Raw genomic sequence first — 14674 nt, 5'->3', positions numbered from 1 at the left:
ATTGGTGCAAGCCCAGCGTGAGAGCTGGGCTGGGGGGAAGAGTCATTGAGTGGGTCGAATGGTTTTATCCACAACTGTCTTGAAGACTCAAGTGCAGCCTCGGAGATAAGAGCGTGCATGCATGTATAATGGAGCCTCGGCACCAATCCCAGGCAGGACTGGCCTGCAATTTGAGAGAAGGCATTGATTTGGGAGAAGATTCCAAGGCGAGATCTTGGAGAGCGGAGATTGGAAACCCTCGTGTGAAGGATGAAACTCAGTAAGACTGGTTGGTTCATGTTGTGACAGGCATCTGGGGGGAGTTGAGGAGAGGTCCATAGCATCTGGTTGAGGTGGCATTTGTCACTTGATTTCAGAGTGTGGTGCGCCTGACCACAGGGTACCATGGATTTACATGGACTGAGGGGAATAGGATTGGTGGTATTGGTGGATTTTAGGGAAGATGGGAATGTGGGAGAAAAGGCAATGAAACTTTTCAGAGGAGGGAGGCTGTGAATGGTCATTTCAGTGGGATTCTCTTTGGAGAGGGTTGGCGGAAGAGTTCAAGGTTTCTTTTTCCATTTTACAAGCTCCATTTTTAGTGTCAGTGGGATTGGTTCGTGGCATGTTTCTGCTTTCAGGCCTTGATCTTTGAGTTAATGCAGGATGTTTCTATACTTTTCCTTTTACAGACTCATAAAATAATTTACTGTGGCAAAGGGAAATTGGTTCTTTTTCATGCTGCAACCGGAGTTGACAACAAGAACTCAATTCAATTGCCGGCAATGCATTGAGTCAAGCCTGGTGGGATCAGAAAACAAACAAGACAGGAACAGGACATGACAGAATGAGAGTTATACTTTAGTGTAGGGAAAGGATGCGCTGAAAGGTCTTTCAGCAGATGAGCTCTTAGAAATTCAGATACACGTGCTCAGACCTGATAGGAGGCTGACCTGACCTTGAAGCAAAAAAACGATCATTTAAAAAAAAAATTATTTGGTATTATGATAAATTGCCTTGTTATATCAACAAGGGTTTCAAGATCATCTTCATATTTAGGTCACTGCAGAGTTATTGGAATAATGCTGATGTGTATCCATGTAGTAGCTTTAGGTATAGTGATGATTGGCTGAGGCACCATATAGCAGCCACATCAGCTAAACTAATTTTACATGGCATTTTAATGTAACAGCTCTATTACAGCATCTCCTTCACGTATAACCGACAGCTACAGGTAAACAGTGACATTTTTACAATAGGCCTATGACAAAACCTGCCACAGATGTCTTCAGTGCATTTTGAAATGGAATGTTGTGACTTAGTGACAATATATTAGTATATATATAATATTTATAGCAACAGCATGTATGAATTGTGTACTTATACCAGATTACCCCATTTTCATAAATGTTTTTCCAAAATGAAAACAGCATCCCTCAACATTTTTTTGGCATATACTGCTGCTAAATTACTATTCATTTTACTAGTTTCTCAGAATAAAAATGAAATGTTTGTTTATTTTTAGTGTCATTCTCGTAAAAAGCTGAAGAATTCAAAGAAGGCTGAAACAAATTGGAAAGCTGCAATTAATGGTAATGTTAAAATGAATGAAAATTTGGAAATTTATACAACCAATTGTTGAGATTAAAACACATTTTTGGCACAGTTATTGATAATCCTGATATTTCTTTATTTTACTCTTTGCCTTAGAGTCAACTGAGACAGAGCAAGAGATGGAAATGGACAACCACGCGCGCTTACATAAAGAAAAACAGGGTTTTTATAGCATGAAAAAGTAAGCTTTAAATTTTGAAAGATGTTCTAGAAAAATATCAACAAGCATATGCTATATATTTCTGGTCACATTCTAAAATCAGACATCCAAATGGAACTATTTTCTAGCAGACTTTATGGTGACTTCAGTCAAAGAACAATCACTTTCAGGTAGTCAATGTAATAATGGAGCAGTGCAATCATGAATAACTTGCATTTACAGAACACAATGAAGCATATGTAGCTGTCAGGTTGTGAAAACAGTGTGTTGAGCATCATAAAAACATTTCTATATTTTAGTTTCCTAAAGGAATACAGCCGAGAAAATGATCAGATAGTGAATACTGTGTGTAACTTTGCTGTTACTGGCAGGAGGCAGGTTTTTGTCCAAACTAGCAATATACAAACAAGATAGCAAAGATATCAAAATTTTCTGCCTTTAATCCTTAATTCAACATCCAATTCTAAATCCTCATTAATTTTATTAATTAGTTAAGGAGTTAGCATGGATTTGTTAAAGGCAAATTTTACTAGTTATTTGAAAAAGCAAAGTAGTGTATGTGGATTTCAGAGGTATTCAGTCAGGTGTCTAACAAGAGGCTTGTCAGAAAAGTAAAGGTATATAATATAAATGAAAAAGTAAGCGCATAGAAAGTTAGTTGATGGACAAGAAACAAAGATTTAAGGTAAATGGGTGTTGCTTAGATGAGAGAAGGTTTGGAATTGATGTATTCCATGGACCAGTGCTGGCTTCATTTTATTTTTGTTGTAGATAGATGATTTAGACTTGAGCAAAAATAAATTTGTTGATACAAAAGCAGAGGATATGACATCGCAAGAAGAACTGTATGGATTTCAGAAAGATATAGGTAAGTTAGCAGAGAGGCACAAAGATAATAGATATAACTTGTTGTGGTTAAGAGTGAGGTACAAATATCCTTCTGTGGCCCAGATTTTGTGATCAGCAGTGCACAAATGTCGCTCATCCTTTATGTTTACACCTGCCCATAGACACAGTGGACATTTGTGCGCCGACTTGTGGTAATTAAAGAGCCGTTTACACGTGGTGCATTCTACAAAGAATTTGGGACCTGTGTGAGCAGGGCAAGCAACAGCATACCTCTTCAACCAAACAAAGTGAAGAATTCCTATTGAGGCATGCAGACTCAACCAAGGAAGTGTAGTAATCAACAGGCCTGGACTAATAATCAATAAATGGAGTTAATTTCTCAGCTTGGACATTTGGCAATTCGAATTCAGTTTAAAAGCTTTATCAGTCAGAGTAGCCATTAATTTGTCAGCAAAACCCAGTTGCTTTATTCATTTCGGGAAGGAAATCTGCCATTCTTGTCTGCCTTTTATATGTTTCCTGTTCCACACCAATGTTTTTGACTCAACTGCCTGTGAAGTATCCTAGCAAGCTGTCCAGTTGCATCCAACCCAGAAGGAAGCTCACCATCGTCTTTCAAGATCTTTTAAGGATGGGAAGTAACGCTGAAGAATTAATTAACAAAAACTTTCTTAAATCCTATGGCGAGAAATTTGTGTCCGTAGCACCACTTCAAATAGCACTGCACAGATTTAGGTTGATCCCCTGGGCAGGCAGTACTGGGAGCTACTGCCTGCACAGTCTGTGCTGATTTCCTTATTGATATCATAATGGGCAGACAAACATACAGTCTATATTGTAGGGAATGTAATGTCCACTTACAAAAGTGACTGCTGACGCTGAGGCCATGAAAATATCTAGCCTAAAATTTCATAACTTATGACAAGTGTAACAGGTGTGGCAAGTTTAGTTGAGAGAACAAATAATACTCATTGGACAAATGCTGATTTAAATATTTAAAATTTAAGGTGTTATGAATAATGATAGTTTAAAATATTGATCAGAGCCCCAAGTAATTTAGGCAAGGAAATTTCATCTAGCGTGTTTAGTTTGAGGAAAAAGGCAAAAGAACAAGATTTCACCTAAACCTGAATGTTTATAGACCAAGGCCTTCTCCCAAAGTTCAGCTGAGTAAACAGGAAGGATATACAGCGCATACATAGAATAAAGAGCAATGTAAATAGGAAGAAAGAATGAGAATAATGTAGGCAGGAAGAATCTCAAAATAAATTGGGAAAATGGGATGGAACAGTACAAATTTGAGGCAAACTAGGAAGCTGGAATATCATGACAGAGAAATGTATATGAACAGGGAGTCTAGTAGGTGGCAATACAAACCTCTTGGTCCATAATTTTCTTAAATTTAATTCCAATCTTTAAAGAAGAAAACACTGATTATTTATTCTGATTATTAACATGCCACCATTATTAGAATGTAGTAATGTATGGATAAATATTCTTGTACTATCATAGAGAGAATTAGGAGTGATTTTAACTCACCACTTGGTGGCAAACAGATGGGTGATCAAAAATTGTCCAGGTAAACCTACCTGCTGGAAAGCTGCAAGGATCCTGCCATTTAGGATTGTAACCTGCTCTACTGAGCAGGTGGCAAAGGCACTCATTAAAGCCGATAGGATCCTTCTTGATATAGCAATATTGCATCATCATAATGTTATTAGGGTAGATAGTGGCATAGTGGTAATGTCACTGGGCTAGTAATCCAGAGGCCAAGGCTAATGTTCTGGAATATGGGTTCACATACCAGCACAGCAGCTGGTGGAATTTGAATTCAATTAATAAATCGGGAATATAATGCTAGCCTCAGTAATGGTGACCTGGAAACTAACATTGATTGTCATAAAGACTCATTTGGTTCACGAATGTCCTTTAGGGAAGGAAATCTGCTATCCTTAACTGGTCTGGCCTACATGTGACTCCAGACCCAAAGCAATATGGTTGACTTTTTTTAGAGCCATAGCAGAGAATTCCCCCCCCCCCCCCCCCCCCCCCCCCCCCCAGTCGGGGGAGTTGTGCGGGGGCGGGCGCAGGCGGGCACCGACCCGATCAGGGGCACCGATATCGGGTCCGCGCTGCCATTTTACGTGGGCAGGCCAATTAAGCGCTCCCTGTGCGGGTGGGGGGGGTTCCCTGAGTCGGCACGCGCGTGAAAGAGTGCAGAAATCTCCCTGAGGCACAGAGGTGCCTAAGGGAGATAAGTTTTAAGTTTGAAAATTTGTAATAAAGAAAAAAAAATTTGAGACATGACCCTCATGTGACACTGTCAATGAACTTTAATGAAAAACTTCAGTTAATTTATAAACCCTTCATGAAACCTCATCCCGCCCGTGGATGAGGTTCCATGAAAAATGCAAAGGCCAACTGGGCCCTTCGCATACCCGCCAACCTTAAGGTTGGACAGGCAGCTTTCTCAATTGGTTTAATTAGTTAATTAATGGCCTTAACAGGCCTTTGACAGTTCGGCAGGCGCGTAGCTGATGTCACCCGCATCATTTTACGCCTCGGCGAGTGGGCCCCGCCCCCGCTCTCTGAGCCGAAAATTCTCCCCATAGAGCTATACAGCACAGAAACAGGCCCTTCAGTCCATCGTGTCTATGCCGGCCATCAAGCACCTATCTATTCTAATCCCATTTTCTAGCACTTGGCCCGTAGCCCTGTATGCTGTGGTGTTTCAAGTACTCATCTAAATACTTCTTAAACGTTGCAAGCCTGCTCTGTCATTCTTATTGAATGACAGAGCAGGCTTGGGGGCCGAGTGGCCTACTCGTAATTCGTATGTTCATAATGCAAATTAATCTGTGGTTATGCACATAGCTGTACACATTTCATGTATATATAAATGTTTGCACAACATGTGACACAAAAGAAGACAAAGTTGGGAGTGATCAGTGGATACTCTTTAAAAAGCAGGAATTCTCAATTGGAGGTCTGCAGCCCCTAGCAGTCCATCAAATCAGACTCAGAACTCCTGAGCAAAAGTGTCCAACCAGAGAGCCCAGAAGTGCTGACTGGCCAAGTGCAAATCAATCATCAAGGCAAGGCAACTGGTGCACCTGCAGCTGGCAGTTTAACCCCGTGGTTTTAAAGAGTCTGTCTTGATAGGTTTTGGAGACTACCACTAGTCATCCTGGTATCTAACCTGGTTAGTTGCAGTATCAATGAGTGCCCCTTCACCCTAGCTAGCCCAAATGGCGCACCCAAGACGGTCAGGGCTTTATCAGTTAAAAGTAGCCTTTGCCCGGCAAAGGGGCAGATACACAGATTTGACATTTCCCTTCCTAGCTCACCAATCCCTTTCACCTGCCACTGACCCAGAAGAAATCCAGAGTTTTGACCCAAGATTATTAATAGAACACTGTTTTGGCACCACTGGCCTGGCAGTGGAGTTGCTGTTTCACTGTCTTCTCTTGTGCTATTATGGCCAGTGCAGCCAAATGGTATGCAGAAGCACTTGCCAATTAGGAAATTAGGCTCAGACCTCTGGAGCAAAACTGACCATATAAATTGGGAGATTGCACAATGGGAAATCATTCACCAAGCTAATTCCAGGCCCTCACTTGCAGGTGGCAGCACTTTGTTTCCCCATAAGAAACTTGATTAACAATTTCCCACTTTGGACTTCTCTGAAAATTATTTTCAGCTTTGGTTAATTATTTCCCACCTTTTACTAATTTCTGCATGCTTTGGCTTATCATTTTCCTACTTTTTGGTGGAGGTGGGGGATCATGTTAGATCCCCAGGTAACCAAGTATAGTTGTCCCCATTTTAAAAATAAAAATTATATTGCCAAGACGTTCAGGGTTCAGGCCAGTACTCCAAACTTGTCCTGCAGAATGCTAGGTCTGCTGATACATTTTGTCTCACCAAACATGCCTGGGTCAACCACATGCTGCCTTTTACAATGATGTCCCTGTAAAGAAAAGGGTGGAGGTTGCACCACCAGAAGCCCATCTCAGAAAGTTTGTTGCCATATCATGACCCCGGTCCAGATTCTAGCCAAAGATGAGGTGGGAATGTGCCAGAATTTCTAATTTTTCAATTTCAAGATTTATTGAAGCTTTTTCCAGCATCAGATGTCATCAGCAGCCAAATCTAGGAAAATACCTATCTCCACAACACAGTGGGAACTGACTGAAGACTAAATCCAGCCATTGAGTATGTGTGTCTTCTGAATGGGCAAGACCCTGTGTGACTGTTTCCAATAGCAAAACACAGAATATTTTCTGCCAGGTAGAAGACATTCTTGCTTATTTATTTTTAACCACATAGGAAGCCTTCTTGCCCTTTATTTCCTTGCAAACATTAATCAATCTGAAAAACTGGAACTATATCCCAACTCTTGTAAACCTATTGCTGACCTCAAGAAAGGCAAAGACAGGTCACTTGCTGGCTTTCTCAGTTTAATGGTGAAAGGTTGCAGAAGGACAACCTAAGGGCGGGGAAGTTACTTACAAAATGAGAGGTCATGTAGGCTGGATGGGAAGGTGGTTTAGACTTAGTTTAGAAGAACTTGACATCACAGCAATTAGGATAGCTGAGTAAAACAGATGAAATTAAAAATCAACTGTTCTAATTAGGATTCTTAATATGTATTTCTGTTTATTTTCACAATAGTGGATCTTTATTCCAAAATCATGAATCAACTTTGTTGTTACAACCTCAATGGTTTTGCACTCTGATTGCAAACATTTACCCACTTCCCACCTTTTGTGACCACTTGGTCAACAGAAATTTCAGGCTTAAAGCTAAACTTCACAGAAGATACTGATATTTCATTGTGTTTACAAAGTTAACGAACAGAAGTAGGTGATAGGTTTCCATTATGACTTTGAAAAGTTTACAAATGCATGTATCATTTACAAAGCGGTCAACCATGTTATCACTTGAGCAGATCTCAAAACAAAACAAACGTCATTCATGAAATGCAGGCGTCGCTGGCCAGCATTTATTGCTCATCCCTAATTGCCCTTGAAAAGATGGTGGTCAACTGCCTTCTTGAACCACTGCAGTTCCTTTGGTGTAGGTACAACTGCAGTGCTGATGGGGAGGGAGTTCCAGGATTTTGACCCAGCGACTGTGAAGGAACAGCGATATATTTCCAAGTCAGCGTGGTGAGTGGCTTGGAGGAGAACTTCTAGGTGGTGGTATTCCCATGTGTATGCTGCCCTTGTCCTTCTAGATGAATAGCGGTGGCAGGTTTGGAAGGTGCTGTGTAAGGAGCCTTGATGCGTTGTTGCAATGCATCTTGTAGATGGTACACACTGCTGCCACTGTGCGTCAGTGATGGAGAGAGTGAGTGTTAGTGGATGGAGTGCATTGTCCTGGATGGTGTCAAACTTCTTGTGTTGTTGGAGCTGCACACATCCAGGCAAGTGGAGAGTATTCCCTCACACTCCTGACCTGTGCCTTGTAGATGGATAGGCTTTGGGGAGTTAGGTGGTGAGTTACTCACCTCAGGATTCCTAGCCTCTGACCTGCTCCTGTAGCTAGCGTATTTGTATGGTGGGTCCAGTTCAGTTTCTGGTCAATGGTAACCCCCAGGATGTTGATAGTGGGAGATTCAGCGTTGGTAATGCCATTGAATATCAAAGGACGATGGTTAGGTTCCCTCTTGTTGGAGATGGTCATTGCCTGGCACTTTTGTGGCGCAAATGTTACAAGCCTGGATATTGTCCAGGTCATGCTGCATTTGGACATGGGCTGCTTCAGTATCTGAAGACATGAATGGTGCTGAACATTGTGCAATCAATCTGAACATCCCCACTTCTGACCTTATGATGGAAGGAAGGTCATGGATGAAGCAGCTGAAGATGGTTGGGCCTAGGACACTACCCTGAGGAATTCCTGCAATGATGTCCTGGAACTGAAATGACTGCCCTTCAACAACAATAGCAATCTTCCTTTGTGCTATGTTTGATCCCAACCAGCGGAGAGTTTTCTCCCTGATTCCCATTGACTCCTGTTTTGTTAGGGCTTCTTGATGCCACACAGTCAAAAGCTGCGTTGATGTCAAGGGCAGTCACTCTCACCTCACCTCGGGAGTTCAGCTCTTTTGTTCACATTTGAACCAAGGCTGTAATGAGGTCACGAGCTGAGTGATCCTGACAGAATCCAAACTGAACATCAGTGATCAGATTATTGCTAAGCAAGAGCTGCTTGATAGCACTGTTGATGACTGCTTCCATCACATTTTGTGTACAGGACGTACCTGGACAATTTTCTACAACAAAAACAGAAAATTCTGAAAAAACTCAGCAGGTCTAACAGCATCTGTGGAGAGAGAAGCACAGAGTTAATGTTTTGAGTCTGGATGACCCTTCTTCAGAGTGGGCAATTTTCCATATTGCTGGGTAGATGCCAGTGTTGTAGCTGTACTGGAACAGCTTGGCTAGGGGCGTGGCAAGTTCTGGAGCACAAGTCTTCAGTATTATTGACGGAATATTATCAGGGCCCATAGCCTTTGCATCATCCAGTGCTTTCAGCTGTTTCTTGATATCACATAGAGTGAATTGGATTGACTGAAGACTGGCATCTGTGATGCTGGGGACCTCCGGAGGAGGAGGCCAAGATAGATCATCCATTTACAAACATATACGAATTAGGAGCAGGAGTAGGCCACTCGGCCCCTCGAGCCTGCTCTGCCATTCAATGACATCACAGCTGATCTGCTTGTAACCTCAACCTCTCATTCCTGGCTACCCCATTGTTAATTAAGAATATATCCAGCTCTGCCTTAATAATAGTGAAAGACTCTGCTTCCACTGCCTTTTGAGGAAGAGAGTTCCAAAGACTCACTACCCTCTGAGAAATTTTTTTTCCCGATTTCTTAAATGAATGACCCCTTATTTTTAAACAATGACCCCTAGTTCTAGATTCTCCCATAAGAGGAAACATCCTCTCCACATCCACCCTGTTGAGACCCCTCAGGATTGTAAAAGTTTCAATCAAGTTGCCTCTTACTCTTGTAAATTCCAGTCAATACAAGCCTAACCTGTTCACTTGGCACTACTGGCTGAAGATCGTTACAAATGCTTCAGCCTTCTCTTTTGCACTGATGTACTGGGCTCCCCATCATTGAGGATGGGGATATTTGTGGAGTTCCTCCTCCAGTTAGTTGTTTAATTGTCCACCACCATTCATGACTGCGTGTGGCAGGACTGGAGAGCTTAGATCTGATCCGTTAGTTGTGGAATTGCTTAGCTCTGTCTATTGCTTGCTGCTTATCCTCTTTGGCACGCAAGTAGCTCTGTGTTGTAGCTTTACCAGGTTGCCATCTCATTTGTAGGTATGCCTGGTGCTGCTCCTGGCATGCCCCCCTGCACTCTTCATCGAACCAGGGTTCATCCCCTGACTTAGTGATAATGATAGAGTGGGGGATATGCCAGGTCATGAGGTTACAGATTGTGGTTGAGTACAATTCTGCTGTTACTGATGACACACAGCACCTCATGGTTGTACAGCCTTGAGCTGCTAGATCTGTTCGAAACCTATTCCATTTAGCATGGTGATAGTGCCAAACAACATGATGGAGGTTATCCTCAATGTGAAGCCAGGATTTAGTTTCCACAAGGACTGTGCGGCGGTAACTCCTACCGATACTGTCGTGCTCAGATGCATCTGCAGCAGGTAAGTTGGGGAGGATGAGGTCGAGTATGTTTTTCCCTCATGTTGGTTCCCTCACCACCTGCTACAGACCCAGTCTAGCAGCTATGTCCTTTAGGACGCGGCCAGCTCAGTCTATACTGCTGCCACTGAGCCACTCTCGGTGATAGACATTGAAGGTCCCCACCCAGAGTATATTCTGCACCCTCGCCACTCCCAGTGCTTCCTCCAAGTGGTGTTCAACATGGAGGAGCACTGATTCATCAGCTAATGGGGTGGGGGGGGTGATACGGAATAATCAGCAGGAGGTTTCCTTGCCCATTCTTGACCTGACGCCATGAGACTTCATGGGCTCTGGAGTCAATGTTGAGGAATCCTAGGGCAATTCCCTTCTGACTGTATACCGCTGTGCCACCACCTCTGCTGGGTCTGTCCTGCTGGTGGGACAGGACATAACCAGGGATGGTGATGGTGGTATCTGTAAGGTATGATTTCATGAGTATGAGTATGTCAGGCTGATGCTTGACTAGTCTGTGAGACAGCTCTCCCAATTTTGGCACAAGCCCCCAGATGAAGGAGGACTTTTCAGGGTTGACAGGGCTGAGTTTGCTGTTGTTGTTTTTGGTGCCTAGGTCGATGCTGGGTGGTCCATCCGGTTTCATTACTCTTATTGATTTTGTAGTGGTTTTGATACAACTGAGTGCCTTGCTAAGCCATTTCAGAGAGCATTTATGAGTCAACCACATTGCTGTTGGTCTGGAGCCACATGTAGGCCAGACCAGGTAGGATGGCAGATTTCCTTCACTAAAGGACATGAGTGAACCAGATGGGTTTTTACAACAATCGTCAATGGTTTCATGGCCATCATTAGACTTGTAATTCCAGATTTTTATTGAATTCAAATGTCACCATCTGCCATGGTGGGATTTCAACCCGGGTCCCGAGAGCATTACCCTGGCTCTATGGATTACAGGCCTAGTGACAATTCCACTACACCACTGCCTCCCCTATTCTTACATGCCCTCTGAAGTGTTCGAGGACAATTAGGGATGGTCAACAAATGCTGGCTTTTCCAGTGAGGCCCATATCTCATGAGAGAATAAAGAAAACAAACTGCAATTTTAACTGAGACTTGAGCGAGGAAGACACTGGCTGGTGAAAGCAGTTGGGATTTGCCGCAAAGGAAATGAAGTGGAAAACAAAGCATGAATGCTCTTCTGGGCCTCACAAGGAAAGTCTAGATTTCCCCTGCCCTCTTTTCCCACCAACATCCCCCACCCCCACTTCACCCTCCCCCCTGCGAAAATGAGAGTCCTCTGCGAGATGATCCCAACAGCTGAACCTGCCATTTACCTTGTATCGGCCACTTCCCGCTAACTTTGAACCTCCCACCTTAGAACATCCAACTGGCAGTAAAAAAAGATGAGGGGAAACTTTAACCTACAGTGTAAACGTCTTTAAATAATAACATAATAGGAGCTGTAGACCATTAGGCCCCTCAAACATGCTCCGCCATTCAATTAGGTCATGGCTGATCGGATTGTGGTCTTAACACTGCTTTCCTGCCTCCCCGCTGCCCCCCACCCCCATAACCTTTCACTCCTTTGTAGATCAAAAATGCGTTTAACTCAGTCTTGAAATATTCCATGACCAAGCCTCCATGGATCTCCGAGATAGTGAATTCCAAAGATTAATTACCCTCTGAGAGAAGAAATTCCTCCTCATCTCTGTCTTAAATGGGAGATGCCTTATTTTGAAACTGTGTCCCCTACTTCTAGATTCCCCCACGAGGGGAAACATCCTACACTGTTAAGGCCCCTCAGAATCTTATGTTTAAATAAGGTCACCTATTCTAAACTCCATTGAGTATAGCCGTAGTCTGCTCAACCTTTCCTCATAAGACAACCGTTTCATCCCAGGAATCAACCGGGTGAGTCTTCTCTGAACTGCCTCCAATGCAAATATATCCCTCATTAAACAAGTATTGTTCACAATACTCCAAGTATGGTTTCACAAGGGCCTGTACTGTAGTTACAAGCCTTCCCTACTTTTATACACTCTCCCCCTTTTAATAAAGGCTAACATTCCATTTTCCTTCCTAATTACTTGACATATTTGCTTGCTAACATTTTTTGATTTGTATACAGGGACACCCAGATCCCTCTGTACCATATCATGCTCCAATCTCTCTTGATTTAATAATATTCTGCTTTTCTCTTCTTCCCACCAAAGTGGAAAACCTTACATTTACCCTCATTGTACTCCATCTGTCAAATTTTTGTTCACTCACTTAACCAATCTATATCCCTTTGCAGACTCTTTGTTTCCTCCTCACAAGTTTCTTTCCTATCTTTGTATTGTCAGCAAATATGTCTACAATACACTTGGTCCCTTCATCCAAGTCATTAATAAAGATGGTAAACAGTTGAGGCCCCAGAAATATAGAAACCTAGTTGCATCTTTATTTTCATAGATTGAGTTTAGGGAAATGCATTTTTTCTGAAAATTCAAGTATCTTTCTTTTATATATCCTGAATAAATAAACTACTGGCTTGAAATGAGTGTCTCATCTTAGGGAGTACTTATTCAGTCTGTGATCTGTTAATGGAGAATTTTTGTGACAATAAGTATTACATTTCAGTAGCCCTGATACAGAGGTTTATGGTTATGATTCCTGAGTTGTGCAATTGATTAACCTTATATTGAGCAAGAAGAGTTCCATTCCAGATTGTAAACATGTTTCAGGATTCGTTCCACAATGTTCACTTGTGGGAGTGACCAGTGACACTGAATCCGAAGAAATATTTTGTTAAAACCCAAAATTTTGAGAGTTTTGGCAGAACCCAGGACTAATGTTTATCAGCCTAGGAGATTGGGAGTCACATGGTCCTGGGCTTGATTCCATTTTAACAACACTCAAAAGGGAAGAATAGGATCCGACAGTACTAGAGGGTCTGCAACTGGACGCGTGGGGTTGTTACCTTTGGCTGTAAGGGGAAGATTGTAGTTTTGCATCTCTGGGAGCTGGCTCCTTTTAGGAATTGGGAATCTACTGGGGGTTCAGCAGGACTCTTAAACTGGCAACTGGTAATATTCTTAAGGGCTATGGTTTGACCCTTTATGAGGAACTGGGACATGAGACCATTTGGAGATTGGGTTTGGAAACACTTGGTAAGTCAGCCCTCAAGGAAACAGTTGGATTCTGATGGCATTCATTCGTGGGTCTGGCTTGTGGGGTATGATGGTCAGGCATCACTTGCAAGTTGTGGTCTAGTAGTGCTCGCTGGAGGCTGATGGTGTTTTCTAGCATCTGAGGAGGAGCAGTGGTTTTGCAGCAATCACTCTAAGGCAAAAGGAGCTGGAGCTTGATAGCAACCTTGTGGACCCTATGGACTGACCACACCAATGCAAGATCAGTTGTCACCTTGTGAGGGCTGCTGTCAGGCATAATGGAGTTAAAAACTCACCTGTGCTGCTATCCACTGAGCCAGATCATCAGTTTATACTAGTCACGGTGAATACATCTCTGGGAATTATATATTGACTGCCAATTCTCCACATCTGTCTCCTCAAAATTAAATTCCAGAGGTCATTATGTGAAGTAAAAAGGGTACTGTGGGAGTCCATTCCTTCTGATATTCAGTTTAAGTATTACTGGAGGTCAAGAGAAATGGGGAGCAGGTAGGAACACGCAGTTGAGGCAGAAGATCAGCCATGATCATATTGAATGGCAGAGCAGGCTTAAGGTGCTGTGTGGTCTACTCCTGCTCCTATTTATGTTCTTACTAGCAGAGACCTGCAAAGTGTTAACGATGAAATTAGTATCTTTATTGCAACAGTACCCTTTTAAATTCCAGTGCCAGTGCCATGCCGACCCCCTCATTCCATATCCATCCCAATCCTGCTCTTCATCCTTCTCATATCAACCCCCATCCTGCTCCTCCTTATGGAATCCCCATCCGCCATTTCATACTTCCCATGCATTCCGTCCCCTCCCCCAACCATTCCTTCAGCCACGGTAACTTTGCTGGGCTACCACTGTTCTTTTTCACGATCAATACCTCCTATCTGGTTGATACTGTGGAGGGCACCCCCCCGTTTCACAATTAATAAAGACCACCTGGGTCTTTCAGAATGTATTTTTTGGGAATGGGGACAGTGTAGGCTTGGCTTTACTCCCTAAACCTTGTGTTGTGAGGAGACTTTGTGGAGCATATGTGGGGGGGAAAGACACCTCGCCTGACCATAGCCCTGGGAGATAAAGAGTCAGCATCTTTCCTGTCTGTACCCCAGAGAAAGAGTCGATATCTTGCCTGCCTGGACTCCGGGAAGAGAGGGAATGTTTGCACCTTGCCTGACAGTTACCTGGGGAGAGAGTTGGCACCTCACCCGATTGTACCCAGCGAGGGA

The 14674-nt window shown here is 42.9% G+C and overlaps 1 protein-coding gene across 1 annotated transcript in view; it reads left to right on the top strand.

Annotated features, from left to right (window-relative positions):
• The window catches only part of LOC144682492 (uncharacterized), a 111739-nt gene that overhangs the window by 59465 nt on the left and 37600 nt on the right, over nucleotides 1-14674 (top strand). The window contains exons 2-3 of the mRNA XM_078544889.1: nucleotides 1505-1571; nucleotides 1690-1774. Coding sequence (XP_078401015.1) covers nucleotides 1505-1571; nucleotides 1690-1774 — 152 coding nt within the window. The remainder of the gene's footprint in view (nucleotides 1-1504; nucleotides 1572-1689; nucleotides 1775-14674) is intronic.

This window comes from Cetorhinus maximus, chromosome 7 (assembly GCF_964194155.1).
Source record: "Cetorhinus maximus chromosome 7, sCetMax3.hap1.1, whole genome shotgun sequence".
Lineage (NCBI taxonomy): Eukaryota > Metazoa > Chordata > Chondrichthyes > Lamniformes > Cetorhinidae > Cetorhinus > Cetorhinus maximus.
Note: the sequence above shows the minus strand (reverse complement) of the source record. Positions and strands in the feature narration are given on the sequence as shown.